Source organism: Lepidothrix coronata, unplaced genomic scaffold (genome assembly GCF_001604755.1).
Source record: "Lepidothrix coronata isolate B3197 unplaced genomic scaffold, Lepidothrix_coronata-1.0 Scaffold0, whole genome shotgun sequence".
NCBI lineage: Eukaryota > Metazoa > Chordata > Aves > Passeriformes > Pipridae > Lepidothrix > Lepidothrix coronata.
In genome coordinates, this window is record NW_016690180.1 from 10291475 (window position 1) to 10314824 (window position 23350).

Here is a 23350-nt window from a genome sequence, read left to right on the forward strand (position 1 = left end):
TCTATTGCTAGTTGTTTCAAAAGAGTGAATTAACAGTTTCCTTTTGTATAACAGACTTCATTTTTCTAGTATTTTTGAAGTTTTCATGATACCAGGATGAAGGCTGTATTTTTTTATTACTGTGTTTTTTTTATTACAGGCTTCATGTTTCAGCCATTCAGGCAAAAAATCAGATTCAACTGTGTATTTATTTATTTATTTATAAAACTATTTATACCTTTCAAAAATATCTTTGTTGCGTTTCTAAAGCCTTACTGAGTATTTTTAAATTTTTTTTTCACTTTAATTTTTAAGGAGAAACAACCAACTAGTTCCCCATTTGATGTTAAAAGGGAATGGACATTGCAGCCACTGCCCTCCCCTTGGACTTTCACTTCTGATTATTTAATTTTTTTTCATAATTTTGCCATTCTTCTAAAAACATTCCGATCATCCCTGTGTTGCTGAGTCTCTGAAAACATGAAGCAAAGGCTGCACGGTGGGGTGCAACAAGCGAATTCCTCTCTCCAGTTTCTGCAGAGACCAGTTCCAAAGTTTTTTGGGCAGAAGCCATGTCCCCCATAAGAAGGGACTCTATCTCCAACTCTTAATCAAGCTTTAGGTAGTGGGGGAAAAAATCTGGTTTCCCAAGGGCCTTTCCAGGTCCTGATGGAGGCAGGAAAGCCCAGTTGGTTTTCCTCAGATTGAGTTAGCTTCTTCTTTTAAGTCACATCTTTCATGGTTTTATGCAATCTTCCATTTTGGTCCTCAAAATCCTCTACTGCGTCTCCTTTGTTCACCAGAATTGGGTCATGCTTCTTCTGTAATAACATCTCCATGAGTAGCTGGTTTGGGGATCTTCCCCCTGTATGGACATGAGTTTAAGCATCTGTCTTTCGTGAGATAAAAATCCAACCGAAAAACATCTGTCCTCTGTTTGTGACCCCTCTCTTCACATGACTCTGCCTGCAGAAGACCAGCTGTGAATTTCTAACTCTGTTTCAGCAGTCAGCTGGTGACAGCTCACACGAATCTGAGGTAGCTTTCCAAGCAGCGGATTGCCGATGAGGACTCACCGGCACGTCTGTGCCACTGTGGGCAGATCTGGGATGAGAGCTGCCTGCCTCGCTAGTGACGGCTTTCGTGCACCCTGTGTTTGGAAAGGGATAGAATTTGAGGTGAAGGGTCAGCTGCAGGCTGACTGTCCACTCTCCTGCAATGAAGGCTGACTTTGGACTTCATTGCCAGGGTGTACCTAGGCAGTGGGGCCACCCTCTTCAGTAAGGGCTTTCTCCCTTGAGAAAGAGATGGCTTTCAAAAGTCTGCAGTGTGGTGTGAATCTGCATGGTGCCTGGGTAAAGATATAACTTATTCCTGTGCAGAGTTTTGAATTGGTTACATTTTAAATTAGTTTTTCAATTGATAAGAATTTGTCTCTTTCTTGCTGTAGAAAGACAGCTTACACAGATAATATGAATCAAGGTTTCTTAAGGAAACCCATGTCTGCTTTCTCATACAGCTTAGTTAGAGTGCCTCTTTTATTCTAGTTCAGTGTTGTTTTTTCTTACTCCTGTTGCTTTATGCATCTCATATCAGAAATGTCTAACAGTATAGCCTTTCAGGGGATCGTGGTTTACTTTAATTAATGTGGTAGGTGAACCAATCTCAGTACAAAAGGATACATTCTTTTTGTGAATCATGCTCTAAAGTTCAGAGCAATGATACTTTCAAACCCAGAAGCTTTATAAGCAATCATGAGGTCCTGGTTCATTGACCTTTCATCAACAACTGCATAAAGAAAGACATAGAAAAGGCCAGGAGATGCCAAGTAGAATTTCATCTCCTGGGGATGGCTTGGAAGGAATCAGAGAAAAGTTCCTGATCACTGCAAATCATTTGCCACTGAGGAAGCATGAAGGACTTAGTCATCCACAGACTACAAGGAACTATTTCCATTTAATGTTTTTACCTCTAAAACCTTGCAGACATAAGAGCAATTCTCACGTTCAGATTAAGAAGTCCAATGTGATCAGTTTTATTTCCTACTGGATTTGTTTCATGCACATTGTTTTATGTCATATCAACAGAGTTGGATTGATGTACAGCTTTGCATAACAAACATGAGGAATGGTATTTCAGTATGAGCACATCCCATCTGTTGCTTTCCTGTTCAGCCATGCTTATCAGATGGTCTGAGGTCAGTCTCTCTGTGTGAGGAGTACCTGCACACCAGCAACATGCCTCTTGTGCACAGGTGCATATCATAGGCATTTTGTGTGGAAATGCAGCCCTTTGAAAGTCCTGAGCTATGTTAATTGAAAAAAACCCAAAATTTAATTGCTGTTTTATTTCCAAGCATATGCAAACATATTTTGGTGTATTTATTTTTGTTAATGGATAAGTTTTCAAAGTAAATTAGTATTACATTCAGGTGGTATTTTCTTACCTGAGTGCTCCCAGATATTTTACATTATTTCCTTCCCACTGTTTGTTCACATACAAGATCATTTCTTCTTTTCTAACTAAGTGTTGCAGGAATCTTTTTGGTTTAGGTCCCTGGGTTAACAATTTTTCTGCTATTGAGTTTTGTCTGCTTTTACTTGAAAGTAATTCTTTGTTAGGTCTTTCTGGTACTGCACGTCATGACAACAATAAATAACAATAAGCTAGTTCCTCTACGTGTTTGGTTGATTAGTTTGAAATTAGTAGTTTAATGCAGCCATGGCATAACACTTTCCTGACTGGATATTTGAATAGCTGTGTATGCATACGTATGTATGTATAGCAAGGACAGAAGCTGTGCCTACCTTAAGTGAGGAGAATAACATTTTGTGTCCTAGCAGTGTTGAAGTATGGCTGTTTAATTCTGTAAATGGTATGAACCTGAACTGATCTGAAGCTCTACCTCTCTGCATAATAAAGGCTTATTATTTTGCTATCCTGGCATGCATTACCCAATATGTATGTTCTAGGAACATTGGCATTGTTGCGATATTTTGGAATTTTATGAACTGGTTATTTAAACTTATCCAAGGGTATCTGGAGTCACAGATATTGCCACACATACTTCAGTGTATGTTTAGATATTTGATCACATTACTTCTCGCATGATGTAATCAAATTGTAGAAAGTGTTTTGTGTTTAATTTCCTTTTATGTGGTTGAAAAGAGTGCAGTTGAGTTGTTCAGTTGGAAAACAAAAATGAGCAAGGTTGAAGGTGAATGTCCTTTAAAACATGTAAGACCTTGGAGTCAGGTACTATGTATTTAAATGCAGTAGAGGCTACAAAGGGGACATTTAGAAGCAGGTGTTTAGAATATTTGAGAACTTCTGGAACTGAATATATGAATGTTGCTGATTTCAGATATTGGGCCACGGGTGAGACTCTTTACTGAATTTAAGTGGAATTATATTCTCTAGTATTTCTTCTGCAGAATTTGCTTAGGTTATTCATCAAATGGTAAATCAGTAATTTAAGAACTTTTAAGTGATTCTGGGGAAGAAATAGTCTGGTTCATGCCATGGAGTGTAAGAGTTATTTTAAGTTATCATGCCCTTTGTATGTCTGTTTGTATGTATGTGCATAAATGCAGGTAGCAGAAATGAGACAGATTCAGAAATAAGCAATTGTGATAAAACACCTAGAAAGAGGCTTGAAGGTTAGACTAATAAGGAATTTTTAATTCCAAAAAGAGATTAAGAGCAGCAATATAACAACAGGTTATTTATTATCTGTTGCCCACTGAAGGAGTTTTGAGGACTGTCTTTGAAAGTAAGAAACAAGTTGCTGGACTAGATGAAACAGTGTTCACTGGTATGGTGAGCATTGGTATTCTTGGGGGTTTTTCTCACTAGCTCAGTTCACTGTGCTGCTGTCAGCCTTCATCATCTCTGCTCAACTGCTTGTGGAAACATCAGTCCAGGAGGTTGCTTGTTTCTTTCTACAGCTCGATGTTCCTTGGAGTTGACCATAGCAGTTGGTTAACAGCATGTACCACAATAACACAAACAAAGCAGTTTATCTGGGAAGTTTAGAAGAGCACTGTCTCCCTTCCCAGCCTCTGGAAAGCATATACTCAGCAGAAGGTAACTGCCTCTGCTGGGGTACAGCTGGTTTGCACAGAAGTGGTACCCCTGCCTTTCCAAAAAGGCAGGGCATGCTTTCCACCAGTGACATCTCTTACATGCATCTATAATTCCAGGTGAATCTGGGAATGTCTCTAATTGCAGTATGAATTGCTGGTGCATTCCTGAATTAGCAGGAGGTTTGTTGGTAGCGCCAGTATTTAATTTCTGCCTTGGCTTTGTGAATGAGTTTTCGATGGTTTCTTTTCTACCCCATTGTAAAACCAATTGAAAACAGTATGTTCGTTTGTGACAGTGAGGGTGCGTGTGAAATGATCACTCAGTTCTCGTGTTCTTGTTGTTTAGAACAAGCAGTCTTCTAGATGTTGAAAATCAACCCAGTGTGGTTTGTTTGGTTGGTGTGGAGGGGTTTCTGTTACGGTAAGCTGACTTTTATGAAGAGAAATACATGCTCATCAATACTGCTGCCATGCACTGAGAAGGGAAGGTGCTGTGATGAAGAGGATAGAGTACACCACAATTCCCAATATTACTTTCTATGCTGTGACTTAAGGTACTTGAAGCTAAATCTTACTAGAAGAGCTATCTGATGATATTGGCTAGTTGCCATATTACAACAGGTCTTCAGTAAGTAGTGCCATTTTTTCCTCTCTTTATATGCTAAAACCAGACTTTGTCACATTACTTTGAGCTTCAATAATTTAGTATGTTCTTCTGTTGTTCATTTACACAAGAAGTGTACAACAGCAGTACCAGCTGTGCAGACCCATGGAAGAGCTGTTTGTGTCTTTGTGTGACTCTTTTTTTTTCTTCCTGTTCACAGCAGATATATGGAGTGATCATTCATTTCAGACAGACCCAGACTTACCACCAGGCTGGAAAAAAATCAATGACATTGCTGGGATCTACTACTGGCACATACCTACAGGAACAACTCAGTGGCAGCGTCCTGTGTCCATCCCAACAGATCTCCAGGGCTCACGAAAAGGATCTCTTGGTTCCATTACTCCGTCTCCTACTCCAGAAACTGAGGTAACATACTGTGTCTTCTTGTGGGCTGCATACTGTAAAGAAAATTGAAATAACTTTTTGAACTTGCAGGTTTAACTGTTAGCTAAACTGGCCTGATAATGTCCCAAAGTGTAGCTATTTTTTGATAATGCATCGTAAGTATGTATTTTCTGTGTTCGTTTTGTAATGGTTTTGCCTCATAAAACACCATAAACTTTGGATATGTAGGATGAAATCAAACATGTCTCAGATAAATTAGGCAGCCAGTGACTGATGAATGAGTCACTGATGAATGTGAAACTTATGCAGTTCTGTAGCATGTGCTGAAGCATTGCTGCATTATTTGGATACAGGATACATAAAACTTTTGCACATTATAGTAGTCTTTTGGCCAAACTCTTTGTTGGCATCTTATTTCTTTTTGGTTCATTTGGTAGGAGTATCACAAAAAGACATGAGTCTTCATATGAGACACTACTTCCTTTACAGCGTGCTTTCTATTGAATAAACATGAAGTGTTCTCAAGTGTGAGTCTCTGTACATCCTGCCAGTACAAAATATCTATCAGTGTGTTGCAGTCAGTCTTTAACTACAAACAGAAAAAAGTGCACACTCTCCTCCACACGTGCTGAAAGAGCAGTATGTGATACTGCCTTTTAAAATAATCCTTTCAGGCACAGGTTTGTTTGGTGTCATGTAAGTAGAAAAATAAAATCAATTATCATAAAGAAGAGTATGCTACAAAAAATACAATCACTTTGTTTTAGTACGCTGGGGAGACATCTGTGGAATTAAATAGTAATATAAAATAAATTTGGTGTTAATTATTTTTCATACTAACTTTTCAGGAAAATGTCTGCAGCTTTATGAAATCAAGGGAAGTCTTTGTACTGGCTTTGAGTTTTTGATCAGACAATCCTTAGGGGGTTGTTTTTTAATTCATTTAGATACAGCATTTCATCTGTTCTTGATTTTGTTCATATGTGCACCAAACTAATTTAAATGGAAGTTAAGAGGTGTTAAGGATGTTCAAGTATGTATTACCATCTTGCCTCTGAAACTTTTATAGCCTTAAATACGCACAGTCTTGTTCGTTATTTTAGAAAGATTGCTCCAACATGTTCACAAATGCTATTCATAAGACTTGCAACTTGACCACCGCATTTCAGTTATGGTTTACATCAGTAAAGCTCCCATGTAATGTACTGTGCACCAGGCATGCTGGAAGTTATTTCTGAAAGGATTCATGGAGAAAGAACTGCAACTGTTACCATTCCAGTAGAAGAAAACAAGAAAAAATCTAGACATGCTGAATGTAAAATGCTGCACGTTTCCAGTATAAATTCCTGTAATGTACACAAGAGGGATATAACTTTACCGTTATTTTTCTTACTCTAAAATGTGGAGAATAGGACTTTAATTAGTAAGTTATAGATGCTTTTCACAAGACCACAGAAATTAGGATGGTTTGTAAACTGCAGAGGAAAAACACATATTTTCATTTCAAATATTTTTTCTACTTCTGTTTAAAATGTCTTTACAATTAAAAATTCAGACCTGCTGGTAATGTATCAGGTGTACTTTTAGCCTTTCACAATTTTGTTTGCTTTAAGTGAATAATAGTTTGTGATTATAAGTAACGATCATTAGTTCTCAGCAGCATCATGGAGAATACAAAATGTATGAGTTGGTTAGAGCATTGTGCTAATAACAACACCTAGGTTGTGGGTTCAGTCCCTGTATGGGCAATCATTTAAGAGTAGGACTCAGTGATCCTTGTGGGTCCCTTCCAACTGAGAATATTCTGTGATTCTGTGAAACAGATTTTAATACAGTATAGATATATTAAATAAGACATGTATGTGAGTACATAGTACATTCACCTAGGTTTTGATATGGCAGTTCTAGTCCAGCAAGGAATTTGTTCCAGCAAAGATTTAGGCAGTTCTGTGGCAGCATCAAGACCATATACTGTGGCATAAAAGACGGTATGGAAAATAAATACATTCGCAAAATTTGTATTGATATGATATGATTATTTTTATGGTAGGTATAGACAAAGGTTTTTTGCAGGTTTCTGCATTCATTGATAAGCATCTTAGCATTATTGAAGCAGTACTGGTTTTTTAACTCAGAGGTTACTAAGATAGAATTGCAATACAGTACCAGCAGACTTAACTAACCGAGTTCAAAACAAGAGCATGAATTGAGCTCTGGACTTTGTCCCCTGCCAAACACAGAAACTGCTACAAAGAATAGGCGTAGCTGGAGTTATAATGGGAACTGTTAGAAAAAGTCTTGCATTTCTTGAAACCACAGGTTTGGAGCTTTATTACAATGGAACTGGAGGAAGAAGGCTTTGCGATTCAGCTGGTTCTGAGCAGAACCCCAGTACAAAGCAGTGAGAGGAAAATTAATCACAGTGTGTTTTTAAGAGATAGGGATAGGTAATGAAGTAATTTTGACAATATCAGCTGCCATGAATTTTTAGGGTTTTGTCTCTCTGCAACTGGTACATGCCAGCACTGAATCATCTCCAGGTCACTTGTAGGTGATATTTATTTCAGTACCTGTTTGCTGCACTGCAGCCTAGCCCAAGTGCTCCTCCTCTCCCTCCCTGTGAAGGATTAATACAGGTGTCTGTGATGTGGTCAACCTGACATTTCACATAAGATGTGGAATTTGATCTAAAATAGGAGCTCCCAAATACCTTTATCCCAGTACTACTACTGGCTGCACCAGCTGTGGTGGAGAGCTTCCACCTCCAAGTTGAATCCACATGTGAGCTATGTACTGCGGGTTCTCTCATTGCTGTTGGAAGCCTGTGCTCCCAGATAATGTTTTTGGAGAGGACTGGTTTAGCTCATTCCCCCCATGCTGGAATTTGTATTGCTTTATTATTAAAAGGTTGGGGAGTATACAGGTTTTAGGCATATGAAAGAGATTAATCTAGGATTGAAGAGTGGCATGGGTAGCATTTCATATCTGTCCCAATAGGCTTCTGTGAGTCCATAAAAATCCTTTATCTAGGTCACATTTGGCTGTGAATAGTCATGTGCTAGTTGTGAGGTGAGTTTATTTGGGCTCTTTCAGCTTTTGAGTTCGTCAAATAAACATTTAGAAGCACTTTTTTCCCCCACAGTAACATCTTTTTACCCTTTGTCTTGTTTCCTCTTTTTTTTCCCTTCATTTTATTTTCTTGTGTCCCTGTCTCTTAAATAATGTAATATACAGAAGCTTTGCTTCGTTTGTTAGAATGTGGCTCACAGCTGAAGGCAGTCCACAAAGAACAGATCAAGTCAGCCATTTTTATTTTGTAGCTTACTCTGGATATTTAGCATAAAGAAAACCAGTTATTACTGTTGAACAGAGAATCAAAAAGAATGGGTAGGACAAATGATGCTGTAATGCATACTGATGGCAAAAAGCGTTCTAAAAAGGAAAAAAATGTGAAAATGTCTTACTTTTACACAGGCTGCAAGGCATTTTTTTCTTTCACAAGATGATCAGTAAATTTCAATCCAAAGCAATTATGGGTTAAGCATTATGTGAAAATCCTGCTGATTTAACAAAAATGCTAATAAATGCTAAATATGAATAACCTGTAACAGTCCTTCCCTTCCTCCACCTCAGAGGCATGAAAATGTATTTTAGTTTTGCACAGCTGTTTAAATTTGACTTAGTTTTAGATTACTCTTTTCTCTTGTGTGTTGCCAAATTACTTCCTTTTTGAGTCCTTGTCTTTTGTAATGTTCTCTTCCAAATTTTAGAACTTTTTGCTACCTCTTTTCCATTTCCTGTGCAGAGAAAAAGCTGTAGGGTTTAAGTTTCAGTAAGAGTTTCTTTGAGATTATGTCAGAGTTTGGTGAAGGTAGTTTGTGTCTTATAGCCTGACTCATCCCAGGCTTGGATCACCTCTGGAAGTTCTTCTGTAGTTAACATAACCACTAATAATTAAAGAAAAGGGACTTGGTAGGAAAACCTAACAAATCAGTTAATTCGTAGGCATGTTAGGGAAGGGGTACTCATGACTGCTTTTCACAAAATAATTCCTCCAGTGGGGATATGTTGAGAACACTTCTGAGGTGAGAAGTCCACCCTGCATATTAATGCATTGGGCCAAATTAACCACTTCATCTGGGGGCTGAGGTGGACAGCCTGGGAGAACTCATCTTAAAAGGGGAATTAATTTCAGGAATTCTTGATTTGGTGCTCAACAGTGAAATCTCCTGTCCCACCTGGCTTTTGTTCAGGACTGTGGGATTTGTTTCCTGGTGGGGTAGAGGAGAGAGGCAGCTCCAGCATCAGCTGTTCCTCTCAGGCTTTACAGGAAAGGCTGAACCTCGGGTTGTTGTTGTGCTAAACACACTGCTACTTGCTTGATTATACCAAATTTTTGAGAAATTTGAATAGAAAATGAGAGGGTAGGTGCTTTGTTTCGCTTTGGTTTGTTTTTTAAAAAAGTTGCTAGACTTCTGAAAACTACTTTTTCAGCAAGAAATCTCTGCACTCATTACTAATCCTCCTTACCTTCCTTGTCCTTTTCTTGTGCTTTCTCTCTAGAAATATTTGATTTTTACCTTGTATGTTTCTTATCTTTGTATATATTGCTGTATTTCATTATTTCTAGTTCCAGTAATGTTAGGGTCTTTTAACAAAAATGCCATTCAAATGGAAATCCTAATGTTTCCCCTTAATTGCTGTTTATCAAAGGCTGTAGCAGCTGTGGCCAACATTCATATTCAGATTCATTTTGCTTGCTTTTAAGATCATAGTTAAAGAGTAATTTCATTGTCTGTTCCTAATTTATATTAACTTACCTTGTTTCAATCATTTGTTTTGGTAAGTAACTGTTAGAGGCATGTCTTCTCTCCCCTTTCCTCCAAATGCCATAGTATAGTGGAGTAAGTAGTTGAAGTTTGAGGTGATCTGTTCCCTAACCCATCCTGTAAATATCAATGCTAACAACAGTGTCTTGTGTTTTTTTTTTTCTTTTTCTTTTTTTTTTTATCAATGTGCTTCTTCCTGTGTGAATAATTATGTGTCTAGAAACAGCCATGGAGTGATTTTGCTGTACTGAATGGGGGAAAGATTAATAGTGACATTTGGAAGGCAAGTATATTGTCAGATTTTAGAACCTTTAATACTATTACCCTTGTTTTTTGCATGGCAGTGGCTGTTTTTTTCCCCTTTTATTTTTCCATGAATGTCATTCATAACCTAGGCCAAAGTGAATGGGGGTACTGCTAGGGATGTCTAGCTCACAAACATGCTGTCTTTTCTGATCTTTCCACTTGGAATGGATTCAGTCTAAACTAGCAGGGCAACTGCCATGATGTAACAAATAAGATGCCTGCACTGAATGAAATGCAGCTTGAGAAATATATGCATGCCTCTTTTCAACTTCAGCCAGAAATACTATCGCTTCTTTGCAGGGAGGATTTAATTTCCCTTTGAGATAAGAAATAACATGATGGTGTATTTAATACTATTTTAATAGTATTAAAACTATACTAATAGCACTGCCTCTATCTCTAGGATCTGCATGCAGCCACTGTGAACCCGGACCCAAGTCTGAAAGAGTTTGAAGGAGCAACATTGCGCTATGCCTCTTTGAAGCTCAGGTACAATAACTCCAGTGGAGTGACCAGCTCTGGTTTGTATTGTGCTGTAATTTAAGACTGAGTTTGTCTCTTTTTTTTTCCCCTCTAACAGAAATGGTCCTCAATCTGATGATGATGATTCTTGTAGCATCAACAGTGATCCGGAAGCCAAGGTCTGTAAGAAAATCTGCAATGGAATAACAATTAAAAATTTTGCAGTTGTAAACGTAAACTTGCAAGGTGCAGAATGTCTCCTAAGTTTTGAAATTAACTGTACCCCTCCTCTTGGTACAATGTGGATTGACCATGCATGACTAATTCCATCAAAGGAATTTCCAGATTTAAAGCTATATTTAGTTTGGTCAGGAAAGTGTGACTTATTTTAAAATACGGAGGCCAGGAAATTGGATTGTAGAGCTCAAGATTCTGCTGTCCAACTGTAATAACTGTCCTCTTGCACAACTGAGTTTTCCGTTCTGAGTGAGAGAGGGCTCTGTTGCTTATCATGGCTGGATAGCTTCCTGGGGCATTCAGTGACAGAATTTGCTCTTTAATTTCAAGTTTGTCCCTTTTTAAAGTACTCTTCCTTTTTGATGTGTCTGCTTCAACTTGCACCTAGTAGGAAGTTACTTTTTAGAACAAGAAACTTTGTACTTTAGAAGACAGAATGCAACCTATTTTGAGAATGCAACTTATAAAGAAAAATTAGATCATTATGTGACCAAGCACCATAATTAGATAGAGCCTTTACTGTTGTAATCTAAGGGGTTTGAGGATAAAATAACAGCAGAAGGTTTTGAATGCTTGCGTATATATTTCAAGACAAGATTTATCTTGGTAGTTCTGCATTGTAGTTGCATCCATTTTTAAGGATGTATGTGAATCTCTGTAATTGGAAATCGTGATAATTTAAATAAGTGTTTTGGCTGTGTCATATACCTGCAGTGACTGACAGAATCAGAACTGAGCACTGAAACATTCATAGAAGTGACTGAGAGGAGCGAGACAAGAAATAGAGGAGAAACTATACATGTTTTTGGCTTTTTTAAAATCACTTGAGTCAAAGCATCTTACCTGCTTTCTGCCTGATGTGGGTGTTATGCATGGGCAGTAGCTGACTGTATGTGTGGTCCTGCAGGTGAAGCTCAGCAGCACTGATGTTGCTGTGCAGTAGGAGAGGCTGAGAGCAGAGCTGTTTAGTGCATCTACGTCTGCCCTAAGGACAGGACAAGCACGGCCATATGTCACAGGGACAGGAAGTGGTCCATGAACAGCAGGGAAAATCTTCACCTGTGGAAAATGCTCTGGGATCTTTAATTCTCACGTGAATGGGAAGGGAGCGGGGTAGGTAGATTCCTTGCTAGTCCCATTTTACCCCAAATATTGAGAGACTGAAAAAAGTCATAGGATTTGAAACTGATGATTTGGAAAAATCAGATTATTTTTTTTTAGCCCTTTATTCTCTCCACTGCCGTATTAGGTGCCTTAACTGTCTTTGATTGAAGCTTGCTTTTGTGTGGTAGCAAGCACAATACTTTTTCTTCATTTCAGCATAAGAGAAAGCAGCCTTTTTTCAACTCATTAAACTATCTAACTATTAACTATCTACCAATTAACTATTTGTTAAATTGAGCCTTGTTAGAGATGTGTTAGAGATCTAAAACCTATTTAAACTAATTCATGACATTTACCAATACTGTTTTTTTGGGAGGGGGTGAATAAAAAATTTCTCTATGGTAGAGTAACGCTGTATTTCAGCAAAGGGAACTGTGCCACCTTGTGGAGAGCTGTAGTAGTTGTCTTCACCCAGGGTGTCAACTTCTGTGAAGATAGTAGCACTGCAAAAGCGTCAGCATGGGAAAAGCATGCCATATAATTCATCTAATTCTTATAAGAAAAGTGATTTATGCAGCAACACAGTTAAGCATTCAAAATTCTCAGTCAAGAACAAATGTTTCTCTAGACATCATGTGGTTAAGATGCAGTTCATAGTTTCATATCCTGGGCATCTGGTCAGGTTGTCTGTACAAGGTCATAAAGGAGAAACGGAAAGAGGAGAATTATTACATCCAGCTTCTTGATTTCAGTAATTCATTTTGATAGGAATTTCTTGGAAGAGATGGCTCATTGCACTTGACAAGGATCCTAATTCTGCATGTGAAACATGCACAACTAGAAATGAATTTTGAATTGGTACTTCCCAGGAGACAGATCGTAACCTTCCTAGTTAATTTATAGAGCAATGTGTGCCTTCCTAATTGAGTTTCAAGGAAGGTAAAAAGATGCTTTTACCAATCCTGGACTGTAAATTCTTCTGTGTTGTCTTTTTTTTCATTGTTGCAAAATGTGATGGCTGTGTGTAAAAGTATAGAAAGGTGCTAAATTTTTTCCTCATGGTCATGAATAGAAACTGAACCTCCTGGGAAACCTGTCACTGTCCCTAGGAATGGGATGAAAACTGGAAAGCCCATGTGACTCATTTTTCTGAAGCCTTTTCAGAATTGGCCTGTTTAGCCTGATATTTGGACATGTCTTTATTCTCTCCTTTTTGTGTTAAGCATGGATTTTTGAATTCCCTGACCATGTTAGCCTGTTCAGCAAAGCTTCGCTTTTCCAACCTTACCATATAGTTTCAGCTATGTGCCAGTGTCAAAGAATGGGAACAATGTATTTACACCTATGGGAATAGTAAGCATTTGCACCAAAAGTCTGTTTTCTACTTTAGAAACCAATAAATGCTCAGGACCCCAAAGGAAGAGAAGGAGACTGTTTCCAAGAGGGATAGTGTCAGGAGATACTGATCCCAGGCAATTAATTCAGTGATTCACCTGTAGGTGAATGAAAACACAGCTGGAGACATAGAAGGTGAGTTGGTGGTGAATTCCAATGGACTACCTGAGCCTTAACAGTTTAACCAGTTGGACTTTTTGGAGTAATGTGAGGGCTGTTTTTGAGAAGCTGACTTGTGACTGTTACAAAGTGGCCCGTAAATAGCACTATCGAAATAATGTTACAAAATACTTATATGCCCCCCAAGAATGTAATATCCATATCTGCTTTTCTTGCTACGTAGGCAGGTATGTGTGTTTTGGAGGCATTCTACATTTGCTTCTTTCTGGTCTTTTCCAGAAGTAAATATCCTGTCTAGACACAGGATCATTTGTAAATTATCAGCTTGGGGATGGACATGAATCTGATTTCTGATGCAAATGAAGACTTAACTAGAGAGGAGTTTTTGCCATGTCTAGTAATTCCAAGAAAGGATTCTTTTCACACTGAAGTACATAATTTTCTCTCAGAATCAGAGTAGCTTTTAAAATTCTTGGTGTAGACAGGGAGTATTCAGCATTTTCAAGAAGTTTTACCATCAACCTCAGGCTGCATATAGTCTTCTCATGAGCACAGGAAATGCTGAAGAAAGTCTCAATTCAATTAATGGACTCAAGTAAATTAATTAAATCTGAGGAGGTTATTCCATCTTAAGTCTCTTTACAAAAGTAGATTTAATTTAAAACAGAAATAGGGTATCTTCAGCATTTTTTCTTCTGAAGTGTTATTTCTGCTTGGATTTTGGAATAGGAATTTGTGTCATTCAAAAACAATCTTCGATTTTCATTCCCTAGGAAAGAAACCTTGAACCCATTCCTTTACTCTTACAGAGAACCACAGTATATGATCCCATGTATTAATTACAAATTTCTTCTTAAGCTTTTGGGGGGGGGTCTGCCTTGAGTAGTCTTAACTGAAAAACTGATTCAAGTATTACCTTCCTTTGATGGTCAAAAACCTTTTAACTAAACTTTTTAGGCCATTTTTTTGTCCGCTTGTTCTGTGTTTAGCCATCTACCCATGCATTTATAGCAGACCATTATGTTTCTTCTTCAGCTTAGTTTTATTAAACTTAACAAACCAAGTGCTGTTAATTAGTCTTAATGAGGCTAGGAGGGTTGCCATCTCCTTACGAGTCCCTGTTTTCCTGATTCTTGTAATAGCTCTGTGTTTTCTGTCTTTAATTTTTAACCGTAGGCAATCTCATTTGTTACTTTGGGTGGTGTTTTTCCAGGGTAACTTAAGGTTTTTCCAGGGTAGTTTGTAGGGTAGCTTAAAAATGTCCTTATTCCTTTTTGGAAAGTTCTTGACCATGATTACTTTTACTTTTTCAGCTCCTAATTAGGTAATTATTGTGTTGCAACCTAAGCCATAATTATAACCAGTGTTTATAAGAGTGAGAAGAAGAAAAATTCCGATCTTCATCTCGATAATTTGAATAGTACCTTGGTCAGGAGGGAGTAGTTACTTGTTTTGTTTTGTTTCTTTCAAAGAATTTTATTGCCAGTAGCTGCAAGTTTCTTGTGAACAGCAGATTTCTGTATTTTGGGGAGTAGCCTAAACAGTGTATGTATAGTTCTTTTTAACACTAAGCTACTGCTGATAGTAAACTAAAAACTCTCTTTGAAGATAATGATTTTTGCATTGATGAAATGCTATAGAAATGATTTCACAAAATGCAGGAAAGCAGATTATGCTCAGTGTTCATGAATTTTACTTAAATTATGTTCTTAAGTATTTTAAAATAACCATAGAGTAAGAGTTAAGTAGTTTTAAAAAATTGTTGCCTCTTGGTATTGGCTTATCTTAGGCTTTCAGAGGGAAGAATGAAACCCTGGGAATAAGATCTTGGAAAAAAACCCAACCAAAAACCCAGCCTAAAACCAAAGTAAGCACTGTAGTGGAGCTTGATGTTAGGGATTTCTTGTTTCTTTCAAAGATGAAAGGGTCTGCTTAGTTTCTTCCCCCTCTCAGCAACCAGATAGTCATTGTAGTAGCTTTCAAAATTATGAGTCAAAATATATATCTTCTGTTTGAAACATCCAGTGAATAATCAGGAAAAGGTCAGTCTTGATAATTACTATAATATAGCAAAAGTTTTTCCAACATTCTGTCCTTGCAGCTTCTGGGTAGCAATGGTGAGTGATGGAGACAGTTGTTTCTAAACTGGTTGGTTATTTCTGAATTTGGCTTTTTGCCATTAGCAGCATTAAGACATCTTCCCAGCTATAGAGAGGTTGCAGGTGAATGGTGCAGGTGCTTGAAAATGTCCTGCTTCAAAAACAGTTAAATAGCCAAGTAAAGCACTAAAATACATATTCTTGACAATTTTTTTTTTAGTCTTTTTCATTCTGTGCAGTAGACCTTTCAGAGAGTATGTTTGCTCATTCTTTATCTCTCTGTGATTGATAGTCCTTCTGACATCTGTTTTGTCATTAGGTGTTAAGTGCTAATGTCATGATGTGATGTACATCATCATACAGATTTCCATCTAGAGGATATTTGCTTCTGCCTTGTTCCTAAATGGAGTGTAGTTTAATCAAATATGAAGATGAGTCCAGGGCAGAGGAATTTGTAGTGTTTTCCCAGATCTCAGCTATTTACTTTGTTCATGGCATACAGAGTTACAGTATGTTTATTTGTTATATTATATATAAAATATAAATATCTGGGATAATGTAGCTTAATTTCTCAAACCCTTCCAGATTATAATTAGATCCTGCAAAATGTTGCAAGTCTTTCTCTCTTAGAAATCTCATAATCTCTGAGATCTGACTAGATGTGAACCTAACATGCAGGATCAGTACATGAGTGACTAAACAGTAGGAGAGATGTAGAGGAGAGATTTTACTTGTAGCCTTCCTTAAAAAATATATCACTAAGCCATTGCTTACATGAAAGAGAATGGAAACTGCTTTAAAATTTAAATATAAAATTTACTGTTACTCCCCAGGTTTGTAATGCAAGACTTAAGTCTTGAATTTGGAGGCATTATCAGGATTTGCTTTATTAAGATATACTGTACAAAAGGTTTGCACTGAGCTGCCAGATTTCTACATGATTGGGAAAAGAGAAAATAAAATACAGGAACATTTTTGTTTCAAATCAAAACAAAGTATCTTCATGGCATTTGAAGTTCCAGTAGTGACAATTACAGATCTGTTGGCCAGGAATTATTGTTGGTGTAGTAAGAACGTAGACTTCAACTGGATTACAGGAGGATGAATGGTGCAGATGGGAGCTGTGTGGGTCATGCTTTTCCCTTGGAGTAATTGCTACCTTATGAGTGCCATGAGTGGCCAAGTTGTGTGGGCAGCTTAGGTGTGCACTGGTGACCACTCTCCTTGTGGGGAGGCAGCTTCCCTGGCTGCCAGCTGGGTGAGGCAGGGCTGGAGCCAGCGTGCCCTGCCTCTGAAATCACAACTGTGTGACACTGGCTGCACTGCTGTGGCCTCTGAGTAATGGGAAACCATTTCCGAAGTGAAACAGTGCTCTTGCAATTGTAGCTTCTCTACCAGGAAGTGCTGGCCACGTTTGAGAAAACATGAATATACGTGATTTTGTTTTAATTTTTTTTAATGATGCTGTTTCTTCCAGTGGTGGCAGCGTAAGAAGGGTTTTCTATTGCTTCACTAGGTTGAAGTGCCAGTGTCATCTTCATGGAGGTGCAAGCTCCAGTTTTTCTTGACTGGAATCTCTGTATAGCATCTTGCTGTATACAACCATTTAACAAACTGTGGTGGTTCAGTAGAACAAAGAATAAACAAACTGCTGCTCTAAGCAAGTTTTTTTTTTCTTGGGAGAATTTTCACTTTCTAATATTTTAATGTTTCTTATTTTTAATTGTTTTTAATCACAATTTATTCACTGTTTTATGGTGCAAAACAGTAAACTCTTTATGAGCCAGCAGTACTTTGTCTGTGATTGATGAAGGAGCCCTGAGGAATAGAGAGAAACTGGGAGAAGAAGCAGTGTTCATCATATTCATGTGCCACAGGCAAAAAGCTCCTGTTGCCATTCAGCAGACTGATGGATTTGGTGAGCAAGCAGCTCCCAGTTTAGTGCAGCCTGGGCTGATGTTGCTGGCAGACCTCCCTGTCAGCACACCAGCATCTTTGCTAATGCAGTGCAGAGGGAATCACAGCTTGCAGCCCTCATACTCCCCACTTGAGACTGACCATTTCACCTCTAAAGCAATATATAGCCTCTGTCAGCTTCAGCTTTAGAATGACCTGTTGATTGTGAATTGCCTCTTGAATATCTGTTCATCATCTTGCTACAAGATGAACTGACAGATATTTTTGTATTTCTCTTCAATTATTTACATTAACTTGCCAGTTTAGGGCAGCTCAGGGAAAGAGCTTGTTCTAGTTTGCAGTGTTACAATGTTTATCATTTTGCTGCATAGAGTTTTAATGGAAAAAGTGCAGAGTATATATTTATGTGTGTATATAAATATATATATATTTATGTTTGTTGTATATTGCACATACACATTTTGAAAACAGCATGAGAGAAACTTGGTAGGTTATTTGTCCATTGGGGACTTGCTGGAAAGTACATTTATGGAGGAAGTTAATTTAAAAATCAATTAAAATGGAACATTATATTAAATGACAGAGCAATATTTAGGTAGCTCTAGGTTGCACGTATATTTATTTTTTTATTAGTTCTACTTCTAAATTTCACTTAAAAAAATGAGAAGTTTTCCTTGTCAAAATTTCCTGCATTTCATTGAAGAGAAAAAGGACTGGGAGATAAATATTATCTCTGAAGAGATTTAAAAGCGTGAGATATGCTGTACATCATAGTGCCATGTTGCTCTTACACAAGTTTGCATTATTCCATATGCTTGAAGATGATGACTCCGTGGTGCTGCAGGGAGGCAGTGTGACAGTAAGTGGGTCCTCAAATGTGGGAGGCCCACCATGGCTCAAGATTTCTGGACTCTGGATTAGTGCTTATTTGAGTGGGTTTTTTTGAAGACTGGGAATTGATCAACGGTAATTAAGTTCATTGATTTTGGATCCTGTTTTAAACATAATATCTGCAGAAAACAAATTACTTGTAATAATGTTGCTTCTAAGGGGACATGAAATTCTGACTTTAGTGAAGCTGGAAGGTTTTTCTCTGTTGATTCAGTTAAGGTCAAGAGTTCACTTAAAGGTTGGGAGCTTTTTAGGGGGATTTGTTTATTCAGGAGTTTTGTTGTGTTTTTTTTTTTAAATTGGATGTCACGCATATTCCCTTTAAAATTATGCACCACAGTACTAAATAGAGTGCTGCTGGCTGCATTAGAACCACTTACATCTATCAGCCTGAAGAAGAGTCCACATCAGGAAAATACAGCTTTTAAGGTTAAAGTTAAGAAGTGCCGAGCATTAGTTTTAAGGAAACGAAGGCCTGTGTTCTTTTCTGCCTTGTAAACTCCTGCAGAGCTTGTCTTTGCTGACAAAGGGTATGTGTGTTTGTTGGGGTCATTGTTGTTTGTTACAGATTAGTGAAATCTGCTTGAGTTATCCTAACAGTTCAGTTACTCTGCAAAATAGACCCTGTGTGAGTTTCTACTGAAAAATATGACTGCCTTGTCTTCACTGAGGAAGTTTTTTATTTCAGTGTATTAAAATGAAACCCAAAACACCCTTAGCTCAAAGCGAAGTCCATAAACCCATCCCTTTAGGATGTGAAGTCAAGGTATGTGCAAAGTATCTTAAATCAAAACCTGTTTTTTAATGAGAAGACTAAAGAAAAGAATAAGGTGATTTTAATTTCTTCTTCAGAACTACAGAGGGTGTTAGGATAGAATAGTAGTGTCCATTCCATTTTTTTGCTCAAATGACTAGATTTTCATTTGATTCAGAAATATAATAATGAGTAAGAAATTGGGATTCAAAAAATCTTGAACCAGCACAGTGGTCCTGCAACATTTTCTTGCCTTGAAAGAGCAGATTTGACCTCTGGCTGTAAGCCAGTGGGAACCACTGAGACAGAAGTATTAAGCTCAAAACAAAAGAGGGACTTTTGTCATCCTACACATTGGAGTCTGTGAGTCTGATAAAAATGAGACTATAGTGGCTTGGAGAATTAGTAAGAGACTGTGAGAACAGAAAATTCGGTATTGACCTCCTCTAGAGAAGTAATTTCATATAAAGGTTATTTTATGGTATTTGTAAAGCCCTCATATTTAATTCCACAGAAGTTTAGTTTATAATCATCTGCTTAAAACAGCATTTATTAGTGCTTTATGAATTCCATTGTGACCTGAATATCTGTGTGCTTGGTTTTTTATTGCATGCACATATTCAGGAATTGAAATAATACAAGATGAACTGCAACAGAAAGCTGGAAATGTTGAAAAATCTTATTAGTATGTTTTTGATTTTTCACTTTGAATTTTTTGTAACTAAGAACTTCTATGTGACAACTATCAGTATTTCTCTGAGAAAATGGATGCACGGCATGTCAATTAAATGAAAGGGTTTACTTGTTCATTGATTGCATATGATCTCTTTATTCTTTTGTTACTCACTCTAGCTTTGATCTTCTCCAATATTTTCATCTGTAATCAGTGTAATCTTTCTTGATGTGTAGCAGGAAAATATTCTGGAACATACTTCTATCTCAGGATAGAGTGGCTATATGTTATGATGCTTGATCTTCCAAAGCATAAAATAATATGATAGTTTGTTTTATTTTAAAACTGTTGAAGAAAACATAAGTAAAATTTTGAAGATTATGTTGGCTGCATAATAAATGGTTAATTATGTGACCTGCATGCTGTGTTCCAGGCACAAGCCTGCTCAGTGGTCTGTGATAAAGGCTTTATTAAGTACTGTAACGATTTACGTATGTCTGCAGACAGATATAACCTTTGAAAAGGAAAAACATAAAATGAAACAAAGGGAAACTGCTCAAAATCAAGTCCTGTAGTCTCAGAAGAAGAAATAAGTAGCACAGAATTAAAGCATCAGGGCAAACATATGCTTAATACAGATGTTCATAGTGTCTGCCATCAGCTGTTTAATAAGAAAAGTAATCTGTCTGTGGTCTTGTAATGTACATTAGTTTGTTCTCAAACTGATGTTCTATTAATTTTCTCCCTGTAATTGGATCCTTTCTACCCATGTCCTTATGACCCATCCAGTTTCCAACAGTACTCTGTCCTCAGTTATGTGCAGTTGATCTCTTGTCCTCTGTTTAGCAAGGGATTGTATTTGTTTTGGTTTTCTCAATATTTTCATTTTCTTTGATGGTACATGCTTAGCATTGCACGGGGCAACAGCTAGTGTGTGCATTTGCCAATGTGCAGAACTTCATCATGGTTCTGCATTCCTGCCAAAGCTCCTACCGGAGTGCTTTTTGGAAAAGCTGCTTCAGAGCAGAACCCTACCCTGTGGTGAAGGTTTTGCAATGCCAGAGAGCAGAAGTGTAATCTGTGGTTTGTTCATTTCTTCAATCCTACAGCTCCCCAGCTTTAGGCAATGCTTTGGATCAGAACTGCACTGCTAGAGAGGTTTATGGCTCTTTACAGAGTTTGGACAACAGCATTTATGAGTTTAGTTCTTTGGTTACAGATCATTTACCTTGAAACATTAATTGGATTTGCAGCCATGCAAACATAGGTTCCCCAGAACTGTAAAACTGAGCAGCAATGCCTGTGTTTTCATTTTTTCTCATCTGTCTTTTCATGGGGTAGTGTGTGATAAGGTGGCCTTCTTTTCCTAGGTCTTTTCTTTGCACAATGTCCAGGCAGGAAATGCAAAGTCCAGTCAAGATAAAAATACAAGATTATTAACATTCCATGGTTTAAATGACATTTTCCCATGCTCTTCTCTCAACCACACAGTGTTCATGGTAGTATCTTTGCTCTTCCCAATTTCAAACAGCAGTGATCCAAACACAGTATACAATTCCTAAATCTCTTTTATCCTGCTGTGTTTATCAACTTTGTTTGGTTTTCTTCAAACCTGTTTTCTTTTTACCAGCTCTTGAAAAGAGTCTGGGGGCAAGCAGGCGGTCTGACTAGGCACAGAAAACTTTCTCTAACAGAGAAAGAGCTCAGGTAGTCTACTGTAAACCAGAAGTTGACATTGGGATTACTTTGAAATTATGACAGACCAATAATTATGACTTGCCAGTAATTATTTGAGTAGAGGTGCATAACGAACTGGCATTACCAGGAATGTTTGTTTTATTGAGCTCATAATCAAGAAGAGCTGCACTCTATTTTTCAGCTCAGCTTAGTTTGAATCTAGATGTTAGTTCCAGAAGAAAAGAGGTTGTATTAGCAAAGCTCTTTCAGGTCAAAGGAAGTACTTTGTTTCTTGGCTTGTGAGTATCATCGTTGGGAGCCAGGGAAGCATGATGCTGTATTAGTGTGCTAGAGGACTAAGCAATTCTGCTGTCACAGCTAACTCAGCTAGCCACAGTCTAAAAATTAGGTCATATCTGATTGGAGACACTAGGTGGTTTGTTTCTGCTGGGTTTTGTGCTCTTTTATTTTAAAGAGAAGAGAACCTCTAAGTCAAGCAATGAAGGGGAGCAAAAAAAGCAACCAGCAATAAAACATGAAGTGGATTCTCATAATCCAGCTGCTGGCAATATGCAGAGAGAGACAGACACACAGGTATGTGTGCTCAGACTTCGACCTCTCTCCCACCCCACAGATGTGTGTTTATGTACTGGTGCTGAGTGGTGTGTTTCACAATACTGAGTCCACATATTTTCTAGTTCAGAGATCTGCATGAAGGTCTGGCATCACTGCTGAGTCACATCAGAGTGTGTATTCAGTTAACCAGGACACAGAAGGGTTTTGGTCTTTAGATGTATTTTGAGCAAAAGAAAGTTTCATTTATGTGTATACTCCAGTACATACGTTGCCTTGTCAGTGGGGTGTTGAGTCTCCCTGGTGTTGATTGAGAGGTTTTTGTTTGCAATATTTGGGAAACTGGTTTGTTTTCATGAAGCTGTTCTAAAGCATTTTATTTGAGTTATGGTAATGGCTTCTTTTGAAATACACAAACAAAAACTTGCCAGATGGGGTTTTCTCAGGTCTTCCTAATTTGGAAGCACCGACAGGGAATGGAAGTGGGGAAGGAAGCCAAGCCCTTTGCGTGGAGGGGGATATGTGGGGTGAACAAGACTGTCCTGTTCAGCTCACTGTACTGTTATGACAGTGGTCTGAAGAAATACAGTGGATGCCACTGCTGGAGAATTTTGAATAAATTTTAAATAATTTTTAAATAAAAAAGGCCAGGAAAAAATACCAAAACAGTTTACCATCTTTACTAATCAGAGATTTACCTGTTGTCAGTTTGAAGTGATTGTCTTTCACCATTTTTGACCTTCTTAAGATACACACTGTTCAGTGCAAGGAGTATATAGGTTGAATGGAGCTCTGAGCGTCTTGGTCTAGTGAAAGGTGTTCCTTCCCACAGCAGGGGGTTTGGAACTCTGTCATCTTAAACCCTTCTAACCCAAAGCATTTGTGATTCTATATTTATCCTTGTGTTCAGAAAGCAGCTAAAAAATTGCAGATGTGGTAGACATATGAAGAGTAATGAGGAAACAGTATGCTTTTATATATTTAGTTCTTCACCTCTCTTATGATTTAGAAAATGTTTCTCTGTGCTAGTATTCTGCTATTCAATTTAATATTTAAATACTTATCAAAAAAAACCCCTTTCTTCTGGTACAGTAAAAACTGGTGTTTTTAAAGCTTGCAAAGATAAATATTTAATACCCCAGTGGGTATAGCAGCACTTTCAGCAAGATTCATGAGCATCTGATGTGCCAGAAACAATTCTGCAATCTTAAGATTAGACAACTGTAATAATTGCTAA

General features: G+C 37.7%; 1 protein-coding gene and 1 long non-coding RNA gene across 14 annotated transcripts in view; one reads left to right on the forward strand and one right to left on the reverse strand.

Annotated features, from left to right (window-relative positions):
- Positions 1–23350, forward strand: part of APBB2 (amyloid beta precursor protein binding family B member 2) — a 182356-nt gene that overhangs the window by 110095 nt on the left and 48911 nt on the right. For 6 of the 12 annotated variants that reach the window (XM_017824818.1, XM_017825378.1, XM_017824905.1 and 3 more), the window contains 4 exons: positions 4889–5097; positions 10126–10188; positions 10615–10700; positions 10792–10852. In XM_017824818.1, the coding sequence (XP_017680307.1) occupies positions 4889–5097; positions 10126–10188; positions 10615–10700; positions 10792–10852 (419 nt within the window). The remainder of the gene's footprint in view (positions 1–4888; positions 5098–10125; positions 10189–10614; positions 10701–10791; positions 10853–23350) is intronic. The other 6 variants (XM_017825451.1, XM_017824984.1, XM_017825291.1 and 3 more) reach the window with 3 other exon arrangements.
- On the reverse strand, positions 1064–10342 carry LOC108503179. 2 transcript variants are annotated; one of them, XR_001876766.1, is made up of 4 exons: positions 10230–10342; positions 4988–5129; positions 3792–3936; positions 1064–1129 (listed from the first exon to the last, which is right to left on the reverse strand). It is a non-coding gene; the product is annotated as an uncharacterized LOC108503179 (long non-coding RNA). The 2 variants fall into 2 exon arrangements; XR_001876758.1 differs by lacking the exon at positions 1064–1129 and having other exon boundaries at positions 3723–3936.